Source organism: Daphnia pulex, chromosome 7 (assembly GCF_021134715.1).
Source record: "Daphnia pulex isolate KAP4 chromosome 7, ASM2113471v1".
Taxonomy (NCBI): domain Eukaryota; kingdom Metazoa; phylum Arthropoda; class Branchiopoda; order Diplostraca; family Daphniidae; genus Daphnia; species Daphnia pulex.
Window position 1 is genome coordinate 951,752 of NC_060023.1, and position 15,563 is coordinate 967,314.

At 38.4% G+C, this 15,563-nt stretch overlaps 3 protein-coding genes and 3 long non-coding RNA genes across 9 annotated transcripts; 4 read left to right on the forward strand and 2 right to left on the reverse strand.

Annotated features, from left to right (window-relative positions):
* The first annotated feature begins 297 nt into the window (after window positions 1-297).
* Window positions 298-7,186, forward strand: LOC124197001. Of its 2 annotated transcripts, XM_046592258.1 has the most exons (7): window positions 1,583-1,678; window positions 2,345-2,461; window positions 4,966-5,055; window positions 5,809-5,978; window positions 6,051-6,263; window positions 6,330-6,522; window positions 6,587-7,186. In XM_046592258.1, exons 3-7 carry the CDS (start codon window positions 5,023-5,025, stop codon window positions 7,058-7,060), a joined length of 1,083 nt encoding a protein of 360 aa, XP_046448214.1. In that variant the 5' UTR covers window positions 1,583-1,678; window positions 2,345-2,461; window positions 4,966-5,022; the 3' UTR covers window positions 7,061-7,186. The 2 variants fall into 2 exon arrangements, with proteins under 2 accessions (XP_046448215.1, XP_046448214.1); XM_046592259.1 differs by lacking the exons at window positions 1,583-1,678; window positions 5,809-5,978 and adding an exon at window positions 298-512.
* LOC124197003 lies at window positions 3,316-5,810 on the reverse strand. The gene is made up of 3 exons (XM_046592261.1): window positions 4,363-5,810; window positions 3,989-4,292; window positions 3,316-3,915 (listed from the first exon to the last, which is right to left on the reverse strand). The coding sequence occupies exons 1-3, from the start codon at window positions 4,477-4,479 to the stop codon at window positions 3,422-3,424; spliced, it is 915 nt and encodes a 304-aa protein (XP_046448217.1). The 5' UTR covers window positions 4,480-5,810; the 3' UTR covers window positions 3,316-3,421.
* A 211-nt stretch (window positions 7,187-7,397) lies between the features above and the next one.
* On the forward strand, window positions 7,398-7,964 carry LOC124197004. The gene is made up of 2 exons (XR_006875917.1): window positions 7,398-7,640; window positions 7,713-7,964. It is a non-coding gene; the product is annotated as an uncharacterized LOC124197004 (long non-coding RNA).
* A 1,082-nt stretch (window positions 7,965-9,046) lies between these two features.
* Window positions 9,047-11,180, forward strand: LOC124197002 (sulfotransferase 1E1-like). Its single transcript, XM_046592260.1, has 8 exons — window positions 9,047-9,153; window positions 9,243-9,865; window positions 9,968-10,067; window positions 10,128-10,278; window positions 10,340-10,466; window positions 10,531-10,625; window positions 10,697-10,880; window positions 10,963-11,180. Exons 2-8 carry the CDS (start codon window positions 9,520-9,522, stop codon window positions 11,085-11,087), a joined length of 1,128 nt encoding a protein of 375 aa, XP_046448216.1. The 5' UTR covers window positions 9,047-9,153; window positions 9,243-9,519; the 3' UTR covers window positions 11,088-11,180.
* Window positions 11,181-12,813: 1,633 nt separating this feature from the next.
* On the forward strand, window positions 12,814-13,737 carry LOC124197005. The gene is made up of 3 exons (XR_006875918.1): window positions 12,814-12,827; window positions 13,091-13,202; window positions 13,609-13,737. It is a non-coding gene; the product is annotated as an uncharacterized LOC124197005 (long non-coding RNA).
* Window positions 13,738-14,443: 706 nt separating this feature from the next.
* LOC124197007 lies at window positions 14,444-15,244 on the reverse strand. Of its 3 annotated transcripts, XR_006875919.1 has the most exons (4): window positions 15,034-15,244; window positions 14,837-14,962; window positions 14,608-14,770; window positions 14,444-14,545 (listed from the first exon to the last, which is right to left on the reverse strand). It is a non-coding gene; the product is annotated as an uncharacterized LOC124197007 (long non-coding RNA). The 3 variants fall into 3 exon arrangements; XR_006875921.1 differs by having other exon boundaries at window positions 14,837-15,244; XR_006875920.1 differs by lacking the exon at window positions 14,444-14,545 and having other exon boundaries at window positions 14,837-14,972.
* Between the last annotated feature and the right edge of the window lie 319 nt (window positions 15,245-15,563).

Below are 15,563 nucleotides of genomic sequence, written 5' to 3' on the forward strand. Positions count from 1 at the left end.
ACGCAAAATTTATCTTTTGAAGGAGACTGATGCGATCTTTTCTCGTAGGAATTGTCCAGATTTGCGTTATTAAGTTTTATTGATTTATATCTAGTGACAAACCAATGGATTGCGCCAGTTGCAGGAAATTCGCCAAACCAGTTTAGCCCGTCTCGTCTGCGACAACAGCAACCTTCCAGACTGTTCCGTCTTTAATACCCTTCAAATATGTAACTGGAGAGTAAGTACTAACATTGTTGAATTCGCTGGCATTTACTCATCAACTCGATTCACTTTTACGTGTTACAGAAACTCGATCGTGAATTACGCCTCGTCCTCCATTCTTCGATTGAAATTTCGTTCCAGGGGCATTGAGATCGCCATCGGATGTTTGGCATGTTGGCGAAGGTGGTGTCCAGTGGCATTTGGGTTGTTATTTCACTGGTTACGATGCATCCAATCAGGTTACAACTGGGGAGAATTGCGGCAGACTTTGCATCAACGGGAGTAAATGTATAAGACAACCAAATCAGGTATACTTACTGGGACACAAAATGTTGCATTGTGATTTTCGGTCGTGAGATAGTCTTGAATTGTGAAACACACGTGCGCTTCTTGATGTTTTCAGCGGTTTCAAATTGTAATGCAATTCCTTCCTTAATCATCGCAGCACATCTCCTATGCCGAGTTAGTTTGAGGGTAATGTCGTTCAAAAAAATTGAAATTAAAAAGGTTTTTTCGTTCAGGGTTTGCCATCTCTCATACCGGTCTATTACAGCAGTAGCCAACCCTCGAGTACTACGGCGTACAAGAGTGTCCCACGTCTTACGATGATAAGCGATCTGACTTGCCCCAACGAATTTATCTAAGTTTTTTTGTATATATGCCGCGCATATCAGTTGTTAGTAAGTAGTGTTAGTTGTTGGTTTTAGTTAGTAGTTAGTAGTAGCGTTAGTTGTTAGTTTTAGTTAGTAATTAGTAGTTAGTAGTTAGTGTTTGTAGTTGGTTTTGGTTAGTATACATGCATGGTTATATTATACAGGGCGATATGGGGAACAACAATGGGAGACAATGTGGCGGAAGTGGGAATCGAACACGGGACTTTTTGATACAACGCTAGATGCTATAACCATTATACCATGGGCGCATGTCCTGATCAAACTATTTCCGGAAGTAAATTGTATTTTAAAAAATTATTGGCTGAGAACATCTAACAATATTTCATAGCTGGCATCTATTACCTAGTAGCTCAGTGGTATAGTCTTAAATAGCTACACCGGAGTCCCGGGTTCAATTCCCAACCAAGACGTTCGGTCGGAAATAATTCGCTTTTCCACTAACTTTTCGCTACTGTGCTAAGAATCTGAGGTTGCCTGCAAGTTTGAATTCATCCTCAACTAAATCAGAGATATTCTGTTTGAAGCATTAATATATATATATATTTTTTTTTTTTTTTTTTTTTTTTTAATGGAAAATGGGAAAGAAACCACTTATAGCCCTTTGGGTATACCTTGCTAACGCATTTCATTGGGCACGCAATGCATTGTCCATTGGGGTCCGCTAGATGACTCTTTCATCATTGAGTAAGTAAGTCGAAAAATCGTCTGCTACGCGTAATCGAAAGTTAACTTCCTGCCAAGTTGAGAACAATAAGTCGTGTTCCGAATTTCCGATGAAAAATAGTTTGTTTCATTTCAAGGTAAGGGAGAACTTACTACTCACTAGTTCATTTAACATACATCCGTTACTCCAACAATGGTCTCCACTTGCATTAATATCTACAATAAAATCGGTTAAGTACAGTGCAAATTCCTTTGAATTTCATAGAAACGAATGAAATTATTCCCACGTTTGTTCTTCAGCTATATGCAACTTTCTTTTCCAGCTGACTATTTTAGTTTCTTTCTTCATTTTAATGACACTTCAATTTCAGACAATGCCCCTTCAAAGAAAATAATTTCCAGCCAGCCTTTGCTTTAAACTTTCGTTTCAATTTTAGACAGAAAGTGTTTCTAAAACGTTTCCTTGTCAGCAATTTGCAACTTTGGGTCCATTCACTTGTGAACGCATCCTTGATTAGTCGAAACTGGTCGTGTTCCGTCAAATTCTTTGTCGCCTTGTTGCTCATTGCTCTTCTAGAATTTCCCAACAATCGACAATGTTGTTGTAAAATTGTCTTCAATTTCTATTATTTACTACTAGATATTGTCGCTATCGGATTGGCACGGAAAGAAAAGATATAAAGAATTTACTGCTTGATCCCGATGTTTTCACAAATATGAGCATGAATTTTAACTAACGGCTGTAAAATGCGGATGAATTCATTTGAAGATTTTAATTTGGTTTACTTTGAATGTTTGATTAGATATAGTCGTCACTTCCTGTGAGATTGGAGCATCCAGGAGAATCGGGACACCACCGGACATCATGAGAATGAACTTTTGAAGACGAATCAGCTGATGGAGTTCCTTCCAAAATAAAGGTTAGGACCCATTTCTTTTGCTTTTGCTCCTGCCATTAAATAATTAGGGGGCCGTGGCATCAATCAAGTTTGGGGGGGGGGGGGGGGGGGGGAAGAAACGAGAATGAATGGGAGGGTTGGAGCTGTGGTCGTTCGGCTTGTTGTTAGCTCCTCTTGTCTGGCGTGAACAAGCGGCAATGGAAAGGACATTGGGAACCCCTCGTTAACCCCAATAGAATACGATACATTTGCAATTTCAGTCCCTCCGCCTACATTACCGTAAGGTTCTTAGTTTGAAACAGACCGACCTACTGTATAGACATCATTGGATAATGGACGGATGCCATGTTGTATTCGCATTTTTTAGGGACACAAGTTGTGTTATTTGATTGCAGATCGAACGTGATTGCGATGGGTTGTTAATTAATTATTAACTGAATATTTTATTAAAGGAAATTCTTTACCCTTCCGTAGTTTCGTTTTCCCTCTGTCCTCGGGTACATTCATGTGAGAGTAAATGAGTTCCAAGGTTTCATTCTTTATCCATCCTGTTTCCATTGCTGGCTAAGAATAGTCCCACTTTTATCGTTATCGAATAAGGTCCATTGTAACTTATCACAGCCAGTTGAACTTTGTGTAACCTTGACGGATTGGTCCAGGAGATACGTATCACGTCGCTGATGCGAGTTTTTTAGATTAAATCGTAAATTTAGACATTTAAATTGTTCTCAAGAAAATATTAACTGCTTGATTTAAAACCAAACTGCTAGTCGATGTTAACATTTTTGCCAGCTGAAGATTCCAATTCCTTATCGAGATTTGATTAAATTAAACGATTGAGCTGATATAATGGTTGAAATGAAATTTCTCGACTGTCCTTTTTAATGTTATTTATTGCAATTAACAAATAACAAAAATGAGAGCAACTTATATTAAGGCATACATTTGTTGTTGGCAGCAAATTGTTCATCTGACATTAATTTACACACTCATGTGGTACGCCGAGTTATTGAAATCTTGTTGCAGAAGCCAACCAGTAAAGTGATTCTGGTGCTGGAAATTGTCAAATACGTAAGTGTCTGTCGACTTGTACTTGATGGCCAACCACACTTGATCTCCTGATTTAAGATTGAGGGTCGATTCCATATCGTAAGTTCCGAATTGTTCAATAGTGCCGACTTCGTCAGCCAGAGCCAAACCGATTTCGTTGCCGTTCGAATACAAGGCTAAACCGATCTCTTGTCTTGACGTAGGGGAAGAAGGGAAATGGACCATTCCGGACACGGCAAAGAAATAAGTTCCTGTGACGGGTGCCGTGAAGATGCCAGTGTCTATATTCATGGCGTTTCCGATGTTGTTCAAAACGCGTTCGAATGGGATCGGAGTGTTTGTGAGGTTGAAACTATTGTCCTTTTGAACGTAAAAGTAGACTGGCACCGATTTGACATCGTTATAGCCGATCCATTTCTGTAGTCCTACCAAATTGGAATATTAGTTGAGTTAGGATCGTCCTAGTGGGAGTCGAATTTAAATCAATTTTGGGTTTACCTGGATCTCCAAGTGCTTTGGTGAAGTCGCAATAGATTGTTTCGACCATGTTGACACCCATGACGGAATAGAGTCCGCTCCAGATGTGCCCAATCGACTTGAGTTCGGCACACGAAGTTGGCATTCCGTTGATTAATTTCGGTTGGATGTCGTTTGCGATTTTCGGCGTCGGGTTCTGCAGGTTTGCGATAAACGACTCGTGACGTTGTAGTTGGGCTTCTAGTCCTGTAACTTTTGCCTTTAGTTCAGCCACTTCATCCTGCAGTCTCGTTTCTTTTGCCTGAACTTCTACTTTGAATTGGTTCTGTGAAAATAGTTTGGCGAATGAATTTGTGAGGAATGTAACTTGTAATTTTTATAAAGGGATGACTTACAAACGTGTCTGTTAGTTGTTGCAGTTTTCCCTCTAAATTGACGGCAGTAGTGGTCGAACATGTCGACCAAGCCAACAACAAAACAGCTACGTGAACTGTTGAAAAGCAGCGAACCATTTTCTTTCCTTCTTATTAGAGTATCGTGTGTGTTTTTAATGGACTGAAGAAGAGACTTTGCTTCCCCATTTTATACGAAATTTAAGCTCTTCTTAGGTTTATTTTTTCCTATCGATGAAGGCTCTTAATCGTTCTCTAACCTTAGTCCCTCTATGGATTTTGAAGGCAGTATCGGGAGATAAAAAAATGAACGTTGTTTGTTAAGATTTATCATGTTTGTTTGTTGCCATAGATCAACTTTGAAATAAAGTTTGAATGGGGATTTAATGTAAAGGCGATAATGTTCTATGTATGTATAAATGTTGGGTTCGATTTTTGTTCTTGTACCGGTGACTATGGTTACACAATGAGCCAAAAATGTCTCCGTGAAATCACTAACATTTTACATATATGCTAGTTGCTTATTGTACGAGTTAGTTTCACCAAATATTCTGTATCGTGTGCTCATTTATTGATTGGGGTTTTAATTTTAATTCTTTTGGTTAGAATTAGCCGTCATAACCTGTGAGAACGGAAGAGCCCTCCGGACATTACGGCCATGAGATGGAAAACGGATGGAGACACAGTTCATTCAAGGTTAGGAGCCATTTCTCTATTTCATTAGCTCCTGTCGAAACAGTCAAGTAGTTGTGAACATGATGAGACATGATGAAACAATCTTCTATTTGTAATTTCCTTGTTCCCATTCACTCTTCAACTGATTTCTCGTCGGTGAATGATTATGATGTGAGCTCCCGAGGATAAAAGATCCCAGGCAAAGTGCAGAGCCACACCTCAAAATGTTTGCTCTTTTCAATTTGCCGTGTTAGTCCATAGTTAACACGCACCGCTAACAACAAAACAAATAGAACACACGAAAATAGTGGCTAAAACTATTTCACGTCATTATCATGTGTGATAAGGGACTATGGTCATAGCTATTTGATATTTTGATCCCCCCTATAGAGGGCGTTATGTCCCATAAATATCTTACCAGATAATTGTCGTAAACAACATCCTGTCATAAAAGTCGTAAATGCTCTAAGCTTAATAGGATTAACCAGTCCAAGTAGAGTATGTCATATCAGCTGTTCTACTTACACTGCAACCACCCTACACGTGCATACACTATATCCTATCGGATGGCAGATTAGCACGTCCAAGGCCCCAAATTTAATAGCCACACAGGTGTTGTTGTTGGCCTAGCCGCCTACGAAACATTTCAACCGATGATTATCATTTTACGATAGACAAAGTAACTCATTCTTGAACTAATCTCTTCAACCGCTATAAGATCACGTCCCTGTTAAAATTGAACTAACCTCAAAGGCTTCTTTGCACCGTTCACAGTCGGGATTCCGAAGTCGGACTGTTCGTCTATTCACTAGTAAACTTGCGTTGATTATTAAAACAAAATTAATAATAATGAGTGCGAATTTTGTCCGGATTGTTCTCGTCGCGTTCACTCTCGTCTACTTCGCGACGATTACAGATGCTAATTACGAATATTACGATCCTGGGTAAACATTGAAATGTCTAGTCAAATATAGTGACAATTTAATTCAAAACCTTTAATTTCATAATTCAAATAGTTCCGGCACGGCCGGGATGATGGCCAAAATGAATCGGATGGAGGGCGAAATCCAGAAAGTTTTGGCGTCCGACTGTCCCGCCCAGACGAATGATTTGTCCACTTACATGCAGACGCTCTGGTGGCCCAACATCCAGTACCAGATGGCGAGAATTCCGACCCAAGAGCAAGTGCCAGTCCAGCAGCAATACGCTCGTCTCCAGTACATGCTCGGGTAATTCATTCATTTACAATTTGAATATATTCAGCCAGCTTGTTTCATAATTTTCTAACAAATCAGAATGAGGAAATGTCCGTCGACTCAAGAAACTTTCTACCAAGGAGAGTGCCATGAAATCGGAGTCCCTGGTAATCCCTGTCCTAGAAATCAGCAACTCTATGACAGACCGGACAACAATGGCTACTGCTACTGCCAACGGGGTCTGAGCGATTTCGTTTACATGGACGGCCAATGTTACCAGCAAAACGAGCAGGTATTCATTTAGACATTTTAAAATTGGATTTTCAATTTAACTTTAAAGTGTTTTATGCATTTAGGGACCTTGTGACGACGACCAGTGGCTAGTGGTGAGGGAAGATCGAACTCCCGCCTGCCAACAGGTACCTAGAGGATGTCCAGCTGATGGCCAACACGTCTACTGGAGTTGCGGAGGTAATACTGAATGCCAGCGTCAAACACGGAGGAATTCGATGGGCATGTGCAGCCGACTGGGCAGCCAACAACCTTCTTGCGGCGTCGGAGCCAAACTCTATCGTACTGGAACCAACTATTACTGCGGAAGACCGAGAGTGACGGTCGACGACTGGGAGGAGCCCAACGTGATTTTACCACCGCCCAGTTCAACGTGCAGCAACACGGTGTTACAAGTTCCACAAGCTTCACAACCTCTGCCAGTTTATGCAAGTCTGCCGCAGCAAGCAGTTGCAATTTCTGGATACCGACCGTGCCATAGGGGTTATAATCGAGACTGGACTGGAAGGTGTAGGAGAATGGTTGCACCTCGATATTGATTGGCAAAATCTTTCAACATTTAGTCAGATTGGTAGCAAATTTGTAACAAAGGTCACTGACAAATGTCAATCATAAATTCTGGCCGTTATGGATAATATCAGTAAAATAAACTCTTGCTAACCGAACTCGGTCCTATAAACATCTTGTTATTCATTCGGTTTAGTCATTACTAATAATATCTACAGTGCTGGTCCAGTAAGAAAACAGTATATCGTATGCATCGGTACATCCGCATTCAGTTCCTCCATTTGGAAATTTCAACTGCGGATGTGGTTTCCCGAACGAATGGCAAACAAACGTTTGTTGATTTTCTGACTGAAAAGTGGTGACAGCGCAGTAGGTTTTCACCCAGTCGCATTCCGGCAGTTCAGTCTCAGACATTTGTCGCAAGTATCAAATCTGCAATTCATTCAGGATCCTTGAGACGTACAATCTGTTAATTGTTAATTACCCCCCACGGCGCCAGTCTACAATTAATTCGTAAATATTCGAGATGAAACTGATAACTATTCAAGGCTGTTGGTTTATTGTTGTTTTGCTGGCCGTGACGTCACCGGTTCGTTCAGCAGTGCCATTCGAGTGAGTATAAAACGTCATTGAAGAAAAGTTGAAAGCGAATGACGAAATTTAAATTGTGAAATGGAATTACAGGCGGGTTACCAACGGACCGCTAGTTAACAATTCACAAAAGATCAACGAATCTCGATTTCAAATCTTTAGAGTCGCCATCACAGATGTTCGATTGTGTCCGTCGGGTCTTTATCGAGACCTGACCGGTCGTTGTCGCGAGCCATTTTCAAAAATTAATTAATTCAGCAATATTATTTTACAATACAACTATCAAGCAATCAACTGTCCAATCAACTATGTAACATTAATTTTGAATACATAATTTCGGAACGATTTATTACCTGATTAAGTAACTTTTTTCGCACACCAGTAGAGGACGTATGGTCGATGGGTTTGCTGTTTAGTTACGTCAATGTTTTAAATTTTCATCAGCTGGACAGCTGCTTTTTGATACTAAAGTGGAAACGTGAAAACTTGTGTTTAACTCAAATTTCTTCTGCCATCAAAGTAAATACATCTCGACATGTCTCATCTGTCAAAAATGTAAGAACTCATTTTTCATCACTAGTCAAAATTACGTAAACATTCCGCCAGCGGATGTTGCCAATTTTCATTATCTTATTACTCGTTAGTAAACTTTACTTGAAGCATATCAAATCAAAGTGCAAATTCAGAGCAAATTTCTAAATTGTTTTTCACGAATTTAGCATCAAAAGATAAATTTTAACTGCTAAACTTTCGTAAACCTATTGAGAAACTGTGCACCATCTAGAACGACAAATCGAAAACAGAATGAACCACTTCCTGACATGTTTTAGATTGCGGCCGAGAACTTAATTGCGTAGAAAAAAAATGTTTAGAAAATCGCACAAACCACAAGAGTCTATAATAAAACTTAAATGCAAAATTAGTTTTAAGTGTCCCTGATGAGCAGAAACCTTGATTAGTTCAGCATTAGAAAAACTGAAAAATCACAACAAAGAAAGCTATAACTTATGACGCAAAGTCTAAACACAGTCACGCAAATATATTTATCACACATGTCCAATATTGTCCGTGTACATAGGCCTACTGTAGTTTCCATTAGGACAGTTCACTTGTTTAAACTCTTGTAAACGACAGCAAGTAAATAAATGATCGGATTTCCCCTCGAATTAGGAAGTTTTTATCTGTGCTAGGTTTCAACACACGGCTGTGGTTTTACTATGAAATGTACATCAAGCATTTGTTACAAAACTTACAATCCTTGTTGAAAAGAAACCACAATGATACAAAAGATTGTACTGTTCACAGTTTAGTATTCCGGCAGTGGAGCAGACGTTTTTATTTTCTTGACAGTAAATAACTTAAAATAGTTAAATTCCTGGTAATAATAATCAATGCCATTTTATTCCTATGTGCCTGTATCTACAGTTCATTTAACTGTATTCGAGATGAGGCTTATCATTTTACAAAGCTGTTTGATGATTGGCATTTTGCTGGTCGTGACGCCATCGGTTCGTTCAGTGCCGATCAGATTTGAGTGAGTATAAACTGTCGTTTTTAACAGGAAACAATTTACCAAAAAAGAATGGCTATAAGAGGAATGAATATGCTAAAATTTAATTGCAGGAAGGATACTAACGAGCCATCGGTCAATAACTCACCAAAAAACAAAGACACTCGAAGCCTTGATTTCAATACAGTAATCGCCATCACGGATTTCAGAATTTGTCCATCAGGTCGTAGTCGCGACGTGTTTGGTCGATGCCGTAAACCAATGGTCTCAAACTAAAATAATCTGTTTATTCAATTGTGAATAAAATTTTAAACCGATAAAAGCGATAATTGATATTTCAAATTTGAAATTTAACTTGTGTGGTTGTCTTCTAGACCATTAGAGGACGTGATGTTGTTTGGCCTGAGGCTTCTTTTTATCAGCTGTTGTCAGAACCCGTCATTCTACTCTGTGCAGTTAAGTTGTGTTGTGATCAAAGTAAAACATCTTGAAATGTCTCAAGAAAGAAAAGAAGATGATGAATCACAAGCTCAGGAACTTCCCGTCAAATTCAACTTCATACCTGAATCGATAACAAGTCCGTTCATCGACATCTTTCCCGGCCAGAACGAAGGAATGGTAAGAGGCGAACCTGGGGGATTCGTCTTCAGTCGAGAGTACGGTCGTCGTGCCAATGAAATTTACCAATTCAAACCGAGAAAAGATGACGCCTGGGTCTGCACTTTCTCAAAATCAGGTATAAAATTGTTTTCATTTCGTTTGGAAACTTGCATAGCAACAAGTGTCCAAGCAACTTTTTCCTATCTAGAATTGTATGTGACGTCATTCATCTTTCTAGGAACTACGTGGACCCAGGAACTGGTTTGGCTGATTGTCAACGGGTGTGACACAGAGAAGGCAAAACAGATCCCATTACAAATGAGGTCACCTTATCTCGAGTAAGTTAATTACAATTCCAAATTTACAGAGCCTGTAGAAATGTTATTTTGAATTTACAGGGGGGACTATCTGATATCGCCGGAAAAAATGCCACAGGAAATTCGCGAATGCTGGGCGCTGGAATCGTTGGACAAGAGGCCGTCACCTCGAGTTATCAAGAGTCACCTGCCTTTTAACCTTCTCCCACCTCAATTACTCGACACTTCTAAAGTTGGTCAATTGTATACAAATTGAAATAGTTGTAATATCTAATCATTCCTAACTGTTCAAGGTCGTATACGTGGCGCGGAATCCAAAAGATGTCATCGTTTCAAATTACCACCATTTCAAGCTGTTCAAGTTTCACGACTTCAAAGGAACCTTGGAAGATTTTGCCAATTATTCCATGGATGGCCAAAGTACCTCTCGTTTTCAACTATAATTTCACATCATTAATTTAATGATTTCATTTTACCCTTACAGTTTATTATTCACCGTACTTTCCTCATGTGTTGGATGCCTGGAGTAAGAGACACCATCCCAACGTGCTGTTTCTCTTTTACGAAGAAATGAAGCAGGTATATAATTCTTAATTATTGTTCAGCTGCATTGGCAAGATAGTTAAAATGGTAATTTTTTTTCCCTTTAGGATTTGCGTGCAGTGGTGGAACGGGTGGCGGCCCATTTAAACCAAACTGTAACCGAAGAGCAAATGGTTCGAGTACTGGAATACCTGAGCTTCAAAAACTTGGCAAGCACCGAAGCCGCTGGGAAAGAAAAAGTCAAGGAGATGGGCATCATGAATGAAGATGCCGGTACCTTTTTTCGTAAAGGTAAATTTCTATCTATATATCATTTTGTGGTGGGTAATAATTGATTATATAACTCCATGCACTAATACTTTGCGATGCTCAGGAAAGACTGGTGATTGGAAAAATCATTTCAGCCCAGAACTCAACGAGCGCATCGACAAGTGGATACAAGATAATCTGGCCGGCTCTGATCTCAAATTCGTCATGGAATTGGATAAACAAGATTGATGACTTCCTTAACCCCTTTTTAAATTGTATTATATTTCAGGATTTTAAAAAATAATGGCACCCAAAGGAAATAGATAGAACATTTGGTTGAAACTTTCTGTCTCCCTATTTTTGCTTGGTCGGCTTTTCGATTGAAGAAGAATTCGCGTTACCGTCAAAGACTCTCAAACACTAACTCACATTACAAATTTGTAATTTTTATGTAAATTTTTTCCTACGTTTTTTTCCCCTTCTAGTGACTGGTGAACTCAGAACTTGAAAAACTCAACAACCGCCATATACGATGCGTATTTTTAAAGGAAAGGACATCCTCTAGGGTGGTGGTGTTTACACACGTGAAGACGAACATCAACATCAGAAAACATTCTTTTAATGATGTTTTCTGAATTTTCCAATAACTTATTTAGATTTTCTGTTTTCTGTATACAGGCTGTAAAATTGCATCCTTCAAGTTGCTCTGCCGACCTTGACTGTCGTGAGTGTCGTCTAGCAAGTAATGCTCGTCCATCGAGCTTCTCTGTTGCGATTGCTGGCATTTGCTGAATCGATGCATCAACATCTGCGACGCCAACAAGGTAGGACCAAATTATACTTGTATCTTGCGCTCTCAAAAAACGTCAAATTGTGAAAATGGAAAATATTTTCTCAATTCTTCAAGGTAGTTTTCTTGGATTTTTTTTTTTTTTTCCATTTGAAACCGAAAGTAAACAATCTTTCCAGATTTTTTTTAATAATTAAAAACTAACAAAGTATTGTATGGTACCGGTTTGACAATAGGCGGTAGCCATAAACGCTATTATAAGCTCTTTCTCATTGGAATCGAAATCACGAAGTGAAATAGCAAATAGGGCATTTGTTTTTCTCCAACAGAACTATAAAACATTTCTGATTTGAAATGATTTGAAATATGAAATCTTCCTCATGTGTGGTCGACGTGTTATTGCAGAATGGAGGTGCGATAGCTTGTCAACACTCGACAGAGAATAGTAGAGTTTTGAGTACAACTTAAAGTTCGTAACCTGTACCTTAGGACCTAATTTTATTTTGTGTTGAATTTTGCTGTCAAAAGCAGAGTAGGTTTTTATTTGATGTCTAAACTAAACTTGAATTAATGTACACTGTTTAGTTCTTGTGCTGGGTGTGTTTCTTTTTCCAAGGATCATGAGATCTGAATTCAGGCACATCCTTTTTAAAAATGTTGAAACTGATAGTCAACTGATGCGGTTGATGCCTCATCACAGCATGATGGCAATAATCTCGTGAATATTATTAATATACATTTAAACGAGGTTACTTAATCTGACGTTTCTATTTATTTTTGGGTAGCAGAAAGGATTTTAAAATAAATTGAATTTTAGGTAAATGGAGGTGCAGTAACAGTGCAGAATTTATCTTGCTTGTCTAAAAAACCTACTACGTAGTTAAAGTCACTTTAATTGTAATTTTGCGGCTATTGCGGGAATGCGGGTGACCGATTAGTGTCAATACTTCAGTTACCACCACCAGATGGCGAAATGTCAATACTTCAGTCAACCACCACCAGATGGCGAAAATTCATTTTCAGACATGTCGATAAGTCGATTGGAATTCGCAGCATTAAGTCTCGTTCTGTCAAATGTGTCAACTGTCATGCTGTCATCCGTTCTTGACTTCTTGTATCAGCCAGATACTTGATGAGTAGTATTCCACGATCGCCATCATGGCGGATTTAATTCACTTTTGGTGTTTACCAGACTTACTGTTAAAAGTAATTTCAGTTTACTTTTTACATATTAACACCGTGTATTTTAATGTTTTCTTAACTGCTTTTTAGTTTGCTGAGATTTTCCTTCCACGTTGAGTCAGTCACACCATGTGGTCGACGTGGGAGTATTCGACGATCGACATCATGGCGGATTAAATTAACTGTCGGTGTCTACCAGACTTACTGTAAAAGTTATTTCAGTTCTTTATTTACATGTTAACACAGTACATATTTTAAAGTTTTCTTCACTGCTCTTTAGTTTTCCTTCCATGTTGAGTCAGTCACACCGTGTGGTCGACATGGACTTGATGATCATCATTAAAGCTGCAAAAACTCCATGACTTCGTCCTTGCATGAAAGAAAAACCAATGGTAAACATGTTTAATAGAATAGAAAGCTATTAATTACTTAAGTGTTAGATGTTACTGCTTGCTTCTGGAAAGTTTAATCAATCTTACCTGGGACCTCTTCTACCTGATGAGCAACTAATTAGTTTCCCTTGCTATCCCTATCTATGTCCAATTTTTTTTTTGTATTGTCAAAAGAAGCTTATTTCATTGAGTTATCTATTTTTAAATGGTTAATTAGTTGTCAATATGAAATCAATCCAAGTTAGAGACTGGAGTTTATTTCTGTATATAGGGCTCGGGCATTATGGTTTATTATTTGTATTTATTCATTAATTATAGATAACATAATTAAATTACAGGATAACAACTAAGTTTCAATTCATTTGTATTGTGTGATATTTTTCTTATCCTCTATTTTTTATTGCAGGTTCCAAACTTAATGAATCTGAGAGGTGGAAGGGTGTTGCCCATATGTGTTCCTGCCATGAAGATTAATCAACTTAACTTAAATTTACAAATTTTTAAATTTATGTTTGATTATTTGAAATGTTCATAATTTCCACGTAGAAATTGTGTGGACTTATCGACCAACCACGATGTAGGATGTACCTAACTTCACTTAATGTTACCAGCTATGCATACCCAGAGTTACCTGGTTCCTACTCCATAACGAAAAATCCTTCCAGTTCTTATCCCCTCTTGTCATTGAATTTTACTAGACCTTTTTATTTATTACTTGCGCGATGCGCGACGATGAAATGGGTATTGCTGCATATGTTATTGTAGCGATAAGGTGGAGTACTAATTGTGTCTAAACTATAGATCGGTTGGGTTTTTGGGTAATAACTTACTAAATTAAAATACATATTATTATGAAAAAAAAAATTGTTATTTTATATTATCATTATTAATTATTTTTCAATTAATTCAATGAAAAATCTTCGAACTCCTTGGTCTTTACCTTTATTTAAAATGTCAAGACAGGAAAATGTTGCCTTGATTGACTGCAACCAGGGAAAAAGACTAGTGAAGAAAAGAGAAGGATGCGAGACCAGTTTGCTAGGGAACGATTAGTCATAGTAAAATTCTGGTTAGACTCGTGACCCTCCAAAAGTTTTCCTCAGATCATGAGCCTTCCAAGTCCCCGTTCGACCAGAGCCCTCCCCTCCTCCTAGTTATCACAACGGGTGAGTGACCACCGGCGGGCGTTGGTTAATGGTTAGTGGTTAGTTAGGGAAACGGGGCCACAGAAAAGAAGGGAGCCCAGATATGCAATTGTAATTTATCTACATCTACACAAATTATCAGTCTTCAAATCCAGCAATCTCTCTTCCAAACAACCATAACAGAGGAGAGGGATTATCCTGAAAGGAGAGTATGTTTAGATATAGTTTTAAAACCATATTTTTGTGATAGAACGCAGTACCTAAAATCTATCAATCTTATACATGTCCTAAATTAGAACTAATGGAGAGATCACTCAAGATCACCACAAAATCTTAAGTAGCTGATTACTGTTGTCCGCAAAATAGATAGCAGCAAAGAGTTGGATCTGGCAAAGGCATCAATATCTTGAAGATTTACAAAAACTCAAAAGGGAAAGTTAATGGGAACATTAGAAACCTTACTAAAATAAATTTTTGTAAAATAACTACCTTTCAGTAGAGATCATTGAGCTTCAGAAGACACAGCTTTCAAACTTGCATTACTGGATTAGCCATTTTATTTCTATTTACACGAGCAGTCGAACACCTAGTTGTCCAGGCACACGAAAACGTCAGCTGAAATTATCTGAAAACATTTAGTCAAGAATGCAGTACGAATCATTTGCTAAAGATTGTGTTATCGTTACTTAAAAACAGTTAACTCATTATCCGATCTCCGTTGTTTAACAGTTTCAATTTGTTTCGAAATTTGAAGTAACTTATGAAAGTAACGATAACGAACGACTGTCATGTCTGCGACCAACTGTGACAGTGCAACTAACTTAAGACTCAAAACTCATTACTAGATGTCGCCAGTGTCGCCATTGTTGTTTCTACGTCGTGAAAAGAGGCGAAATGGGCGAAACTAATTGTTGCTAATTTATGCTTATATTCCTGTGATTTCATTTACCAAATTGAGCTTTGTATATTATGTAAGTTTATCTTGACCTAGTTTACTTATTTTGATATTATACCAACTTATTTCTTCAAATTCTATATGCATACTGTCAGTCCATGAGCATGAGCACTGTCAGTCATTCCAACAAGTTTACTTAGCGCTCAGTCACTTTCCCTTCATTACATCCTCATGCTGTGATTGCTGTCTAAAGCTTAAAACTCATGTGTGAAGCCCACATATTGTGGAATACAAATGTGCGGAGACAAGGTATTTCCCCAT

Bases quoted from the DNA above. Each gene is read 5' to 3' on its own strand.
- LOC124197003 (XM_046592261.1), bottom strand. From the start codon at position 4,479: ATGGTTCGCTGCTTTTCAACAGTTCACGTAGCTGTTTTGTTGTTGGCT. The intron at 4,293-4,362 runs GTAAGTCATCCC...CTATTTTCACAG, and splicing joins AACAACTAACAGACACGTTT to AACCAATTCAAAGTAGAAGT. The intron at 3,916-3,988 runs GTAAACCCAAAA...CCAATTTGGTAG, and splicing joins CAAAGCACTTGGAGATCCAG to GACTACAGAAATGGATCGGC.
- LOC124197001 (XM_046592258.1), top strand. From the start codon at position 5,023: ATGGAAAACGGATGGAGACACAGTTCATTCAAG. The intron at 5,979-6,050 runs GTAAACATTGAA...TAATTCAAATAG, and splicing joins TACGAATATTACGATCCTGG to TTCCGGCACGGCCGGGATGA. The intron at 6,523-6,586 runs GTATTCATTTAG...TTATGCATTTAG, and splicing joins GTTACCAGCAAAACGAGCAG to GGACCTTGTGACGACGACCA.
- LOC124197002 (XM_046592260.1), top strand. From the start codon at position 9,520: ATGTTGTTTGGCCTGAGGCTTCTTTTTATCAGCTGTTGTCAGAACCCG. The intron at 10,279-10,339 runs GTTGGTCAATTG...TAACTGTTCAAG, and splicing joins AATTACTCGACACTTCTAAA to GTCGTATACGTGGCGCGGAA. The intron at 10,881-10,962 runs GTAAATTTCTAT...TGCGATGCTCAG, and splicing joins CGGTACCTTTTTTCGTAAAG to GAAAGACTGGTGATTGGAAA.